The 14936-nt window shown below is 43.5% G+C and overlaps 1 protein-coding gene and 1 long non-coding RNA gene across 6 annotated transcripts in view; both read right to left on the reverse strand.

Moving 5' to 3' along the window:
* Positions 1–14936, reverse strand: part of LOC310839343 — a 292189-nt gene that overhangs the window by 237657 nt on the left and 39596 nt on the right. The gene's annotated exons all lie outside the window — the stretch shown is intronic.
* PECAM1 (platelet and endothelial cell adhesion molecule 1) overlaps positions 1–14936 on the reverse strand; it is a 58187-nt gene that overhangs the window by 4453 nt on the left and 38798 nt on the right. For 2 of the 5 annotated variants that reach the window (XM_083727523.1, XM_083727519.1), the window contains exons 12-16: positions 13795–13854; positions 12235–12303; positions 9507–9563; positions 3373–3426; positions 755–777 (exon numbers count right to left, since the gene is read on the reverse strand). In XM_083727523.1, coding sequence (XP_083583649.1) covers positions 755–777; positions 3373–3426; positions 9507–9563; positions 12235–12303; positions 13795–13854 — 263 coding nt within the window. The remainder of the gene's footprint in view (positions 1–754; positions 778–3372; positions 3427–9506; positions 9564–12234; positions 12304–13794; positions 13855–14936) is intronic. The other 3 variants (XM_083727520.1, XM_083727521.1, XM_083727522.1) reach the window with 3 other exon arrangements.

Genomic DNA, 14936 nt, shown 5'->3' on the forward strand with positions numbered 1-14936 from the left:
TGCAGGGGCATATATTAAATTCCATATATCCCTGCAGCTTAAAAAGTTCAAAGCAGTGGTTCTTAGAGCTTCTGTTATAATCGATTAAAACATAAGAAAGAACTGATCCAATTTAAATTCAGAGCAGTTTGATACAATTTGAAAAGTGCAAAAAACAGACAAACAAAAACCCAGCTCTGACTGGTGTACTATAAACTATGTTGGTGGTTTTTATGATCACAGCCCTTCAACATACATTTAAAGCACATGACCTTCCAAAGAATCCTAGGACCTGTAATTTCATCCTCACAGAGCTACAATTCCCAGCACCCCTTTAAAAAGCTATAGTCTCTAATATTCTTTGGGAGAAGTCATGTGCTTTAAATGTATATTGTGGATCTGAGGGCGGGGGGGACATGCTTCTTGTAGGGAACTGGAGGCAATCATTACTACATTTGTGTTTTTAGTTGTATCTGTTTTAATTTATATTATGAACTACACTGGGGAAAGGCGCAGATATAAAATAAAAAAGGGAATAAAAAAGCAATAATTAAATTATTTCAAACATTAAAAAAACCTATAGTTTACAAAATGTCTCTCTAGTTGCTTATTATTCATATTAGGTTTACCAGCTCAGTATATATACTGTAAGTATACATTGTAAGAATGAACAGAATACAGAAAGCATTTCTTAAAACAGAAATCTAGGCTTCTGCTTTGACAATCAAGTTCTTATCTCCCAAGTTCTTATGGCTGAAATAAAATGCATACTTACTGAATGTCTGTTTCCTCCAGCATCTGAAAATTAAAAAATCTAGTTTAGGAACTGGTAAGAGAGTTAACAAAACAGTGCAAATGTACACATCAAGGTACAAACAAGAGGTCTGGAATCCATTTTTATCTGAGTGCTTTCTAGCTTTCACAGTTACATTTGCAATAAACATATCATGAAATCATAGAATTGTAGAATTGGAAGGGACCTCCTGGGTCATCTAGTCCAGCCCGCTTCAATGCAGGAATCTCAGCTAGTTCATACATGACAGGTGGCCCTCCAACATCTGCTTATAAACCTGCAAGGAAGGAAAGTCTACCACCTCTCATGGAAGTCTGTTTCACTGCCAAACAGCTCTTACTGCCAGCAAGTTATTCCTGCTGTTTAATCAGAATCTCCTTTTTAAAAAGCTTTTACTGTCAAAGTGGTTGATTTTAATTTTGAAGTAGAAGCAAAAACTAACATTTTAATTGCTTTGCCAATTCCGTGGCATTCCTTTGTTGGTAACCATAGTGTGTTCAAATGTCTGATCCTGTAACAAAAATATGTAATTTGTCCCATAGTCCAGCTTCCACACCCAAGGACTGGAAAGTGGCCAATATGACACCAGTTTTTTAAAAGGGATCCAAAGGGGAACTGGAAAATCACAGGCCAGATAGTGTAATGTCCAGTTCTAGGAAAACTGGGGGAAAGCATTATGTTTTTAAACGTATATTGTTGTTGTTTTTATTACAGAAAATGTACACCAGACACCTCCCACACCTGTTCCTGGGTGGAAAGCATTATCAAAGCTTATAGAAGAGCAAGATTTCTGCAAGGATACATCCATATTCACTAAACTTTTTTTAGTTCTTTTGAGATTGTCAACAAGCATAGAGAGGTGATCCAGTCAACACTGTGTACAGTACTTAGAATCTCAAACAATCTGCAATAAAATTCTGCATCAGATTCCTAAGTAAGCTTAGCTGTCACAGGATATGAGGGCAGGTCCTTTTATGGATCTGTAGATGGTTAAAGAACAGGAAGCAGAAAGTAGGAATGAAATGACAGTTCTCCCAATAGAGGAATGGAGGAAGTGGAATCCTAACAAAGATCAGTATTAGGACCTGCCCTTTTGTATTTGCTTATAAATGACCTAGAGTTAGGGGTGAGCAGTGAAGCAGCGAGGTTTGCTGATGGCACCAGGCTGTTCTCATCAAACTACAGCTCCCAAGGTTCGTTGAGGGAAGGTGTTACGGTGTGATATCTTTGTTAATTTATCCTGATTCCCTGTTTTGTGTTCCTCTTACCTTGATAACATTCATGAATAATTTGAAAGTGTATTCCATTCCATGTAAACTGCTTAGAGGTTTTTACGATGAAGCAGAAAACTAATTATGTTAAGCGAGAAGAGGAAGTCGGTCAACTCCTTTCAAAAATTATAATTGTAAATGGGAACAAATGATACAAAGCTAACGTAAGTTTTTACTATAGAGCAACCTACATATTATGCTCATTTCTCTTTCTGTGCAGAATAAAATAGGGTTGCCATATTTCAAAAAGTAAAAACCAGGACACCCCCCCCAAAGTTGTTGAGCTTTCTTTAGACAAACGCCACCTTTTGGGAATTCCACCTTTGAAATCCCAGTAATCTTGGACATATGGCAGCCTTGCCCTTGCACAAAATTCCAGTGCTAATTAAATGCTATTCCACTATATTGTGCTGAAGTAGCTTCCAAACAGTCAGGAGCTGGCACTGATTCCAGTTCCCATTCTACGCTCTGCCCACCAAAATACAGGGTTGGTCTTGTAATGTGAAGGGGGGAGATGTGCAGAGGGGGGGAGATGGAGTAGTTGACTCAACTCCGTAATTCATACTGACAGGTCATGATAACGTGGGCACAACATTCGGGATTGTTGAAGTAGATGCAGTTCAGAACAGCTCCTTTCACCAACAGTTAGATCAAAGAGCCATTTGAAATATACAAATCTGAAACAATTTATTAAAGTCACATGTGGCATGTTAAGCATTGTACTACCAGGAAAGAGGAAATTATAAATTTTGTGTATTTCAAAAGCTTCAAATGAAGGGATGTTTGTTAATTATACTGTGGCTGGGTGGGTGTGGAAACCGGGGGAAACCAACGGATATCCCATGTCTTTGTCACCCTAAATCAAAAGTCTAGGTGGCCAGCAATGTTTTACGAGTAGGTCTACAAGTATGTCTCATAGAGGTTTTTACAAGTGTGTCTTTATCTGCAACCAATTCTTTGGTGCAGATATCCTCCAACTTTAATAAAGTGATGCAATTAAATGATTGTTTAGCCCCCAAAATCTGCCTAAAACAAAAGCAATGGACATGGCTGCCAGGTTTCATTGCATCCTCTACAAGTCAATGAGGTATGAGTCCCAACTTTGAAAATCGAGAGATGCATTGCTCACATACTATATACAGCGGATATCCAGCTCCGTGGAATGCATGAAAACACTTATACATTCCATTCTGAATATTGTGTTTCCAACAATTTATTCACTGTTATCATCACCAGCTTTCCCTTCACTTTAAGAAAAAGGCCTAGACAACAAAACTGTGTTGAATACAGTGGTGGGTGGTATTCCGCTAAGGGCTAATCCACACTTACCTTTTGCTCCGTGCTTTCCTGTCGGACACGGACCTTGAAAGCCCGGACCTGTGCCTAGAAATGCAGAACAAAAGTAAGTGTGGATGAGCCCTCTTTCCACCGGCAGAAAGATTTACGCTTGTGCAATGGAATTCCACCCCATCTCCAAATCTGCCCTCTCCTAGAATAGATTTAGGGGGCATGCAGGGGGGAAGAGAATGGCATTCAATTGCACAACCGCAAATCCATGCTATACAGTTTAGCATTACAATGGGTGGTATTTAACTAAACATTACTCAGAGCATACTTGTTAAAATTAATGAACCTAATGGTGCTGGAGGAGACTCTTGAGAGTCCCATGGACTGCAAGAAGACCAAATCGATCCATTCTTAAGGAAATCAGCCCTGAGTGCTCACTGGAAGAACAGATCCTGAAGCTGAGGCTCCAATACTTTGGCCACCTCATGAGAAGAGAAGACTCCCTGGAAAAGACCCTGATGTTGGGAAAGATGGAGGGCACAAGGAGAAGGGGACGGCAGAGGAAGAGATGGTTGGACAGTGTTCTCGAAGCTACCAGCATGAATTTGACCAAATTGCGGGAGGCATTGGAAGACAGGAGTGCCTGGCGTGCTCTGGTCCATGGGGTCACGAAGAGTCGGACATGACTAAACAACAACAACAACAAATGACTAAGTTAGGGCTATTCATTCCAATACTCATTCTACACTGAATAAAACTTAGCTCAGGGGTCGGCAAGGTTTACTTCACCTGGGCCGGTTCACTCTAGCGGAGATCCCTCCATGCGCGCCCTCGATTTCCGGTGTTTGCGCAGACACGATTTCCAGTGCTGCGGAAGTGAGTCCCTGCACCACACTGATTTAATGCAGCACGTGGGGACACGCCGAGGGAACGGCTTGGTTCGGGGGCAGCTCAGGGGCCGGTTAAACGACCCCCGTGGGCTGCTTGCGGCCCATGGGCCTTAGATTGCCGACCCCTGACTTAGCTGAAGGACACCCAATGAAAAGAACGATAAAATGATCCAAATATTTTGCAAGTGTATAGTCACAGATGGGATAATCTTTGGATTAGCATATGAGAAGTTTAGAGGTTCTTTCAATGGCACATACTTTACTGTGGCCTTCTGTTAGGAAACATCTCAGTTCCAACAAGAGGGCGCTTTGGAGGGGTAATGTCTGGAGTCTGAAAGCAGGAAACTGGTAGAACAGGTTTCCTGAGGCACAAAGCCACTTCTAGGGTCTTATTCCAAAGTGAGAAAGGCAGCAAGGATTTCTCAGGCCTCTCTCCGCTTGAGAACATTTGTTTTTCCACGGCATATTGTGGGTGGCAATGGGACCCTGTGAGCGTTTCCTGTCTGGACACTGAAACCGCCTCCCAGCAACTGACTCATTTTTCCAGTGCAAGTACCCATGCAGAAGCTTGTTGATCAGGTTTTCCTTATCCCAGGTTATAAGGAAAAAGAAGAACGGATTTCTGCATGGTCTGATTCTCAAATTTTAGATGCATTAATTTGAAACGGCTTCAAGGGAGAAGAGAATTTAATGGGGAAACAATAGCTGAGACAGTCCTCCTTAAAAAAGGCATTCACAGGATCTTATAAGTCTGCTGGCACACAGCAACCATGTGAAAATCCTGGTGCTGGCTCCATGGTCAAGGGGAAACGATGTACACCAATGCATGTAAAAGGTTTAGTCCTGGGTGCAATAGTGGGCAGCTGGAGTTGTGAATTGGCCCTCATTTAGGACCTCTTCCCATCACAGCTGGCTTTGAAGAGCCTATAGGGAAAGTTCTTACAGTGATCCTCCAATGGCCTTGGGCGGGTGAAATATACTCAGAGTCGAGAGTGGATTTCATGCTCTTTATTCAGCTCATAGTGGTGAGGAGGAATGGAAGTTCCCCCAGAATGTCTGCTTTATATACATTATTTACACTATGGGCCCCACGTGATTGGCTAATTCTGGGATTCTCCTGTAGGCCAATCAGGTTGCGGATTCACTTCCACCTGGAGCTGGATTTGGTGGCTCCTGTGGACCAATCAGACTGCTGCCTTTTGGATCCTATTCAACTCAGTACATAACACCAGGGTTACATGGTGCTGGGCAGGCCTGCAGTGCTAAACAGAGGTGGCAACAGTGGGATCAACAGACCAGGAAGTAGCAGTACACAGAGGCGGAGCTAGCTGCTCTAGCACCCGGAGCGGCACACATGCTGTGCACCTAGGGGTGGGGCTAGCTGTCCACGGGGGCAGGGCTAGCATCCAGCGGGTGGGGCAATGGTGTCACCCCCCTCAGGGATGACACCCAGGGCAAACCGCACTCACCACACCCCCTTCCTCCGGACGTGGCAGCGCATAGAGTAGCATCTGCAACGGCCGGAAGTATGAGACAGGGACACGAAGCGCCGCAATTGCTTCTCTGTGTACCAGGCAGCTTCAACAGGCCACTGCAACTTCCCACAATGTGGCCAGATGCCATGGAGTGCCACCAGTGGCGTAGCGTGGGTTGTCAGCACCCGGGGCAAGGCAAGTAATTTGCGCCCCCTAACCGGTGGATTTGCGGCCCCTAACCCGTGGATTTGCGGCCCCTAACCCGTGGATTTGCGGCCCCTAACCCTACCCCCCAGATGTTGCGGCCGGTGAGGCCGGCCCCCCCTGCACCCCCACGCTACGCCACTGAGTGCCACTGCAGATCAGTGATGGCATGTTGCGCCCAAGTATTTTAAGGCGCAAGGAAAATGACACAGCTGCTCACCGCAGCTATCCGGCACTCAGGCAGTAGCAGAAGTAGCAGTGGTGACATTGAGAGGAGTTCTGGGGGTCTGCAGCAAACCACCATTCAACTCTCCCACCAAGGAGCCTAGGCCCTGATGTAACATTGCTGCAAAGTGACACTACTGCACGGTTCCTGGGTGAAAACGGCCAAATAAAACAAAGAGCCAAAAGCAGCATTAGCATGCTTGCTGAAAGAGACTCCAACTACAAATGGGCAATGGAATCCCTACTCCAACATATTGTCTCTTGGCAGGCAACATTCCAGACACCTTCTTAGAAAAGATCCCACCACACATCTGACAAATCTGGTGACATCAGAGAGACGGGAAGGAAAGGAGGAAAGAAGGAGAGTTCTCAGGTATGAATCACTTTTTCCTATTGGAACGTGAGTCAGCATCCCTCCAGGCGGAGTGGAGCTAACTTCCTGGCAAGTGGGTCACAGTTACTTACCAAGAAGAAAAGGTCAAGGCGGGGAGGAAACTGGTGTGGTGCAAACACATCAATAGAAGCACCGGATTAGTTCCACTGGTGCATTTGCACCGTCCTGACTTCTCTGACATAATACCTCTCCCTATTTCCCTCCCTGTAAGCAACACTGACCTACCTGCCAGTAAGCTAGAAAAACGGCTGTGCACCACCTGGAAAATGAATTTTGCTGCTAAGGGGAGGGAAAGTATGCTCTGGGACAGGCGTCAGCAACTTGCAGTCCATGGGCCGGAAATGGCCCGCAGAGGCTGTTTAACTGCCCCATGAGCTGCCACAGAACTGAGCCACCCATTCGGCAAGTCCCCGCACCGCTAATCTGTGCTTGTGCAGACTCCGAAAATTGCGGGGGGGGGGTGCTCACGCATGCTTGCTATCCGACCCACGGAGGGGGCTCCGCAGGACTGATCCGGCCCAGGCAAGGCAGTGGCGTAGCGTGGGGGGGCAGGGGGGGCAGCCGCACCGGGCGCAACATCTGGGGGTTAGGGTTAGGGGGCGCAAATCCACGGGTTAGGGGGCGCAAATTACTTGCCTTGCCCCGGGTGCTGACAACCCACGCTACGCCACTGAGGCAAGGTAAACCTTGTTGACCCCTGCTCTGGGAGGTGCCTTCAGAAAGGAAAAGGAGACATACTCTTCCCCACGGCTGATGGCTGGATCATTCAGATTTTGGCCCCCTCAACGCATATGCTGCAACACTGCCTCCAAAGCAGAGCTCTTTAGTTTGTCCCATAGGAAATTCATGAGTGTTATACTTCTAGAGGCATACAGATGGGAACTAAATTTGCTTTTTGCTCATATTGTTCCAATAAGTTTGATGCAGAAGCACACGAGGCCACTGCCTTGCTGAAGTTATACTAGATGAGAAGCTCTCTGGGAACCATCTTGGGTTCCATGACAGAAGAAAGTAGGGGTGTACTGTAATAAAATAAATAAGAATCAACACCTTATCCTAGCTGCATAGTTCTGCCATGGATTCTTCATTGGCTATACTCTAAAGAATGGCAGAATGTTAAAGAGCTTTGTTGCAAGGCTCCCAATTTGGAAGAGCTTTAAATGTGTCTCCAAAGCCAGGAAATTTAGTCACCCCCATTTTTAACACCCTGCCTTCTTTATGAGCCATGCCTCATCTGGGTGTGTGCTTCTTTATATAAATGCTATCAATAATCATCTCCATACACAAAGTCAACATGGTTCTGTTTCAGTAAGTAATGCAGTAAGCCTCCAAAATGGCTTTGCTGTTGTGTGATGCCCTGCTTATCTGTTTGAAACACTTTTCCTGTGTATCAGTCAGGAAAAGCAGGCGCAATTAGAACAATACACTGTTATTACATTTCCAAAAATAACTGAAGCTGTAGCTGGGTATGTGTAGGAGAGAAGGTGGAATGCAAGATTAAGGGGGTGCTTGCTTATCGTCAGCCTAATCCAGCTCCCACTTTTAATCAAATCTCATTTCACTGGACTTTCTGGCTCTACAACAAAGTATTGATTAAAAGGATTTTAAGTAACATATGCCCTTTGAGCAGATAAAGGAGATTTATTGTGGAAGTTATACCAATTCTCACTTTGCCGTTTAATAGGGTACAAAGCAGAGAAACATCCATTTTCTTGAGAGGCAGATCTCTAGTGCAAGCTGATTTAAATCTTGCAATTATCTTATTCGTATAGAGCTGGATATTACACTTCAAGAAGTTGGGGGATATGTTTGCAAGGTTAGGCCCCTAAAAAACTGGAGGACAGTTCCAGACTCTCCAAATGTCCCTATTTTACAATGACACCCCTAATTTAGAGAAGCTGTCCTGGTTTCCAATTTAATCCCGGAATGTCCCACTTTTCCTTAGGATGTCACTACAGTGGTACCTCGGGTTACATACGCTTCAGGTTACATACACTTCAGGTTACAGACTCCGCTAACCCAGAAATAGTACCTCAGGTTAAGAACTTTGCTTCAGGATGAGAACAGAAATCGTGCTCTGGCGGCATGGCAGCAGCAGGAGGCCCCATTAGCTAAAGTGGTGCTTCAGGTTAAGAACAGTTTCAGGTTAAGTACGGACCTCCGGAACGAATTAAGTACTTAACCCGAGGTACCACTGTATTTTCATTGGAGAAATGTTGGAGGATATGGAGTTATCCAACTCCCGAGCCGTCTGAAGGCAATCCTGTATAGGGAAGGTTTTATTTAATGTTTAATGTTTTAATATATGTTGGAAGCTGTACAGAGTGCTAGGGCAACCCAATAAGTTGTGTGATGTATACATTGTGAACTTATCATTATGGAATGGGGACGTCGCTATTTTCATCGGAGAAATGCTGGAGGGTATGTAGTTCATGTTAGCCTTGGAAGAATTCTGTGCTCAGTAACATTTCTTCACATGTGCTACCCTAAATGTTTAAACTGGCGTATTCATCTGTAAGGTTAAAGGTAAAGGACCCCTGGACGGTTAAGTCCAGTCAAAGGCGACTATGGGTTCCTTTTTGTTGCAGTCTAGTATGAACAAGAATGAATCCTAGAGTGACCTATGCAGATGAAGAGTAGTGTCAGTGTTAAGGAGCAGGCAAAATCAGCCAGTTTTTGACTGCATTGATTTTTCATTGTCCAATCTTAAATTCAGTTCTCTACATTTCCACAAAAGTTTGGTTGGCAGAAGGGGAAGATTGGCAGAACCCAGTTGGCTAAGTTGAACAGAAGGATACCTCTGCTTGTTCCAGCACACACGCTCCCCAGACCAGCATAAGGGGGGCTTGGATTGCTCTGTTAGTAGCTCTTTCGTAAGTTTCCAAATGAACTCGTCGTAAATGCTTTCTTCCTCAAAGAAACATATAAAAATGCCACATGGGTTCTGTATTATTTATGTGTTTGATCTTTTCCCCTGGCCTTACTTACCATTAGTAGCTTTTCTGATTTCAGTATAAACTGTTTCAGGCTTCTGTACAACAGGAGCTGGGGAAGGTATCAATATAGAATCAGTTACTTTGCGGTGCGTGTTTTAAAACTGCCCTGTCATCTCAAAAGAAGGAAGCACATGGCTACCAATTAGGAAAATGGCCTTTACTATCTGTCCAGACCTGAAAGTGCACTATAAATAGATGCAATGTTTATCCATAACCCAGGTGCAATTTTGGATTCTGATACACAAATATGAGCAAAACGTACCTCAGTAATTTTCCAATTATTTAGCCAATTCTGTTTATGGCGCAACACAAAAGCAACCATAAACAACGAAGCAAGGCTTCAGAGCCAGCCTCCTGACAGCAGCATCACTGCCACTTACCCGGGGCAGGGCAGGGGCAGAGGCAAAGTTGGAGTAGTGAAAGCGCAGCAGCCTGCCCACCTCAGTTGCACTTAAGTAGCAGCAATATCATTGTCAGGAGGGTAGTGCTGCAGCAGCACCCCTCCAGCCCCTTCAGGTGCAACGAAGTCAACGAGGCAGCCCTTAGTGGGAGGAAGTGTGTGAAGAGGCGGGTCTTATAGCTGACAAAATATGTGTCACTTCCGTAAATCGGATCACTGTGCTCTGTGGAAAATAACTTGCCTAGCTGAGCTGCTGGCCACAAACCTATTTGACTGCCGAGCCAAGGAGATAAGTAACTCTACAGCCTTTAGAAGACATCTGAAGGCAGCCCTGTATAGGGAAGTTTTTAAATGTTTAATGTTTTGTTATGGTTTTTATATATGTTGGAAGCTGCCCAGAGTGGCTGGGGCAACCCAGTCAGATCGGTGGGGTATTATTATTATTATTAATAATAATAATAATAATAATAATAATAATAATAATAGAATAGGACATCCCTATTTTCACCAGAGAAATGTTGGAGGATATGTTATGAAGTAGCAGAGTATTGCTGAACTTTTAATACCAACCATTTCAAGAAATGTGCACGTTTGTTTTCAAAACACACCATTAACCATACACTTCTATCCAGTTGTTCTAAATTTGGTTTGGTTATTTTTTACGTTTACCAGCATATCTCTGCCAACATGTTTGAGACTGGCAGCAATGCCAGTGGTTTTTGACTGTTTGGGTCAAAGCAATGCAGGATCTGTGCCGCTGCCTTTTCCTATTTCTTCCTCCTGATGGTTTGCCAAAGAGGTCTTCTAACAAGCAACATCCTTGATTCAGACAATTCATCCCCTGCCAAGTCCTGTTTGGCTCAAGATATTGACACTGAGCTGGCCATCTAGGGGCTTTCACTCCCAGGAACAAATCCCACAGACCAAGCATGCTGCTTCGTCCATTGGGATAAAAAGTTAGTTTGACACCAGACCAGACACAGGCTAATGTTACCAAGTAAAACTAATCCATGGTCAATGTAATAATTATATTGTGGGCACAAAGACTATCATCAGTTAGACTATTTCTTAATGCCATACATGTAAGCCTTTTTTTTCTTAAAGAGTAAAAACTCAGCTTCTATTTATATGGCTCCATGCAGATGATAAGCCTATAAATCAATTGACCTACTACACTCAGCCTGGGAATGACATATTCATGCTCGTATTATTGAAAAAGGAAAAGTGCTGGCATGCCATTTTGCGGGGAGAGCAACATTGCAATGGCTGCTCCTTTTTGCCTACACTTCCATACACAACACAAGGACACATACTCAGCATATTATTGTTACTGTGAAAGTGGATTAACAGTGATCTTATCTCTGTGACTACAGAATGGATCACCATGACTTGTGCTAGAATCAAACACTGAAGAATATGGGGAGCTATTCAGAAAAAAAGGAACCCAACTGTTAAGATTATCTGGGAATGCATAATAAAGCAACCATGTCTTCACTTGTTTTCCCCTTTTCCTGTGGGATTTTTGGACTCTGGTTATAGTATGTGGGTTAGCTCACTTCCCTAACCCATTCTTTTTTTCTAAAATACCAATGGGAAGGATGCACCTTATGCACGCCTGCTCTCTGCAATTAGGATGGTGTGGATTCATCTATAGGGGATGCAGGGGGTATGTCAAGGGCTGCGAGCAGAACTGCATGGTTCTGATGTCCTTTCTGGATTTCTGACTATATGCAGGTGGCTGCAGCGTCCTGTTTATGAAGAAACACCTGCTGATCCTTGACGCGGAAGCTTTATTTCTTCCTGTTTACTAGTAGTGTGGAACAACGGTTTTAAGATATAATCCTGCTCCTTCTAAAATGAATTGGGAAATGCTACTCAATGGTAACGGGACGCAGGTGGCGCTGTGGGTTAAAGCCTCAGCACCTAGGACTTGCCGATCGAAAGGTCGGCGGTTCGAATCCCTGCGGCGGGGTGCGCTTCCGCTGCTCGGTCCCAGCGCCTGCCAACCTAGCAGTTCGAAAGCACCTCCGGGTACAAGTAGATAAATAGGGACCGCTTACCAGCGGGAAGGTAAACGGCGTTTCCGTGTGCGGCTCTGGCTCGCCAGAGCAGCGATGTCACGCTGGCCACGTGACCCGGAAGTGTCTCCGGACAGCGCTGGCCCCCGGCCTCTTGAGTGAGATGGGCGCACAACCCCAGAGTCTGTCAAGACTGGCCTGTACGGGCAGGGGTACCTTTACCTTTACCTTTACCTTTACTCAATGGTAAGCTCATTGCTCTTTCTGCTATATGTAACGGCACAAGTCAGCTATTTAGTTACCTCTGTAAGCATCAGCAGCCGACACTTCCACGACAGTATATTCCACCTCGGAATTCTCAAGATCAGGTCCTGCCCCAAAAATAGCAAGAAGATGTTTCTTTGTATTGCACTCTGAACTTGCTGAGGGCCTGTTTTTTTGGTATCTCTGGAATAAACCAGTCACACTCCCATTGACTTTAGAGGATGCAAAAACAAAGCTTGTGTACACTACATCTACAATTCAGATTTTTTTAGTTTTCCCCCTCCTGCTTTGGAATCCCAATAAATGCAGCAGATTTTCCCTCCACCCAGAGAGTTGGAGAGACTTGTAGGGACTTGCTTTTGCCATGTACTGTATGTGTGGAGAGGAGGAGGAGGAAGAGAAGCCATGATACATTTGACCCGACCTCTCCTTCCACAGAATCTCTCCCCCTTTATTTGGGGCTCTGAAACAAGAAGTGGCAACTTCAAATACATATTTAATATTGTGTTTTAATTTTAAGTAAATATGGATCCCACCTTTCAAATAAATTGCTTCTGAAGAAGCAACCCATGAAAGAGCCATGTCTGATAACTTGCAATTAGATTTATTTATATTTATTTATAGTTGTTACTTCTCTCAGAGGATATGTATTTATTTTAAAATATATAAATAACATGCAGATCTTAATTCATTCAACAATGTGCTATTTATAACTGTTTGATTAACAGGAGGCTGTGCTTAAAAGTTCGTTGAGTAGGCAGTATCAGCTAATTTTAAACCAAGCAAAAAGGAAGTCTAGCACAAAGTCAGACACAACCCAATGCGTAATGGAGGTATCAGTCTTTCTAAGAGCTAGACTAGAGGAGATATTAACTACCTATCTGTGCCCTTAAGTGCAGCATATTTAACACAAATTGCAGGTGTGATTTCTCCAATCTGGATTGAGATCCTAGCATGTGGAGTTTTAGCCAATTGCCCCTTCTCTGATCCAACATGGATCGAGGAGCCCATGCCTGTAATTCGTATATGGAACTAAATCTATAATGTGCCTAGTAGAATCTAGCAAGACTTGACAACAGCTAACTTGAGCTTTTCTACTCAGTCATTGGATTGACAATCAGTATAAAACATGGCAGGGATATATCTAAGCATTAAACGCATTTGCTCATATGCTACGCTAATAGTGTTGACCTTGTGTCAACAAAACATATGGTGGAAGGTGGCAGGTTTGCTTTGTTGTGGGGACGTTGTTGGTGGGTGATAGAAATCATAATAGATCTCTTTGCATATTCAAAATGTCAAGTGATGTCAAAGCAGCAATGATAAAAAGAAGTGGGTAAGGATCGAAAGGTCCCTCTAAAATATTTTAACACTTGTAAAACAGGAACAAGCCTGATTGGGCTTTCTGTGGAATCTTTCAGTATCTGAATCCAAGTGGCATCCATGTAAATTGTTGTATTTTGAAATTTATCCCCGGAAAAGATATACAAGCAGAGTGAAATCACTCCAAGCTGGAATACATTCTGTTCTAATCCTCAATGAACTATACTGTCTTGAAAAGTTAAAAATACACTCAAAAATAAAATCCCAGAAATTACCTTGACCATCCTCGTTTGATTTTAAATTATTTTTTTCACCATCTTCATTATAACCTGACCCTAAAATGTTAAAAAAACAAAACAAGAGATGAGCAGACAAACTAATTAGCAGCAGTTTTAAAAACAGCTACAACTCCCTTTTAAGCACAATATTTGTATCATCACATATCACGTATAGAAAGTCTTAACCTGGGGTTTTGCCCTCCACAGTCTCCAGTGTGCCCCATCCTTGAATCTTCCTTATCCTTGCCTGCTATAAATACTCACAGTCAGGCCCCTCATTTGATTCTTGAGCTATGCTCTGCAGCCTGCTCCACTGATGGTTATTCCCTTTTCCTATGCCCTGCTCTTTGAAAGGCTCTCGTGGGCTTTTTGTTTGTTTGTCCCATCTTTTCTGCTTCTCTTTAAGCTCCTTTGATCAGCTAGAACTAATTCAGACCCTCCAAGTGCCCCTCTTTTCCAGGGACGTCCCTGATTCAGAGAAGCTGTCCCAGTTTCTGATTTGATCCCGGAATGTCCCACTTTTCCTTAGGATGTTCCTATTTTCATTGGAGAAATGTTGGAGGGTATGGAGTTACCCAACACCCGAGGCGTCTGAAGTCAATCCTATATGGGAAAGATTTTTTAAAATGTTTAATGTATTATGATGTTTTTATATATGTTGGAAACTGCCCAGAGTGCTAAGGCAACCCAGTAAGATGTGTGGGGTATAAATAGTAAAATTATCATTATGCAACGGGATGTCCCTATTTTCATCGGAGAAATGTTGGAAGGTATGCTGATTACCTGGTGACAACTCTGCTGTGCTTTTGACTACACATCTGTATGATGAACTTTGCTTAGATTGACTATGACAGCTAAGGTTTGATCAATTTGACATTACTGGGTCTCATTTTAACAGGTAAAGACTCCATTTTAGGATCATGCCAAGCCAAGCCAAGCCAACTGATATAAGAGTGTTGTGCTTAATTTCCTGTGTCTGAACATCATACTTAGCAGTCTAGTACACACAATACACAGTCCACCTGAGATTGTCTAGCAGGCTCACACCCTCCTCAGGTGTGTTTGGTCCTCCCTTTCCTGAATAAAAAATTAAAAAAATAAAAAATTGTCCAGTAGCTTCTTATAGACCAACTAAGTTT

Source organism: Podarcis gaigeae (genome assembly GCF_964106915.1).
Source record: "Podarcis gaigeae genome assembly, chromosome: 2".
NCBI lineage: Eukaryota > Metazoa > Chordata > Lepidosauria > Squamata > Lacertidae > Podarcis > Podarcis gaigeae.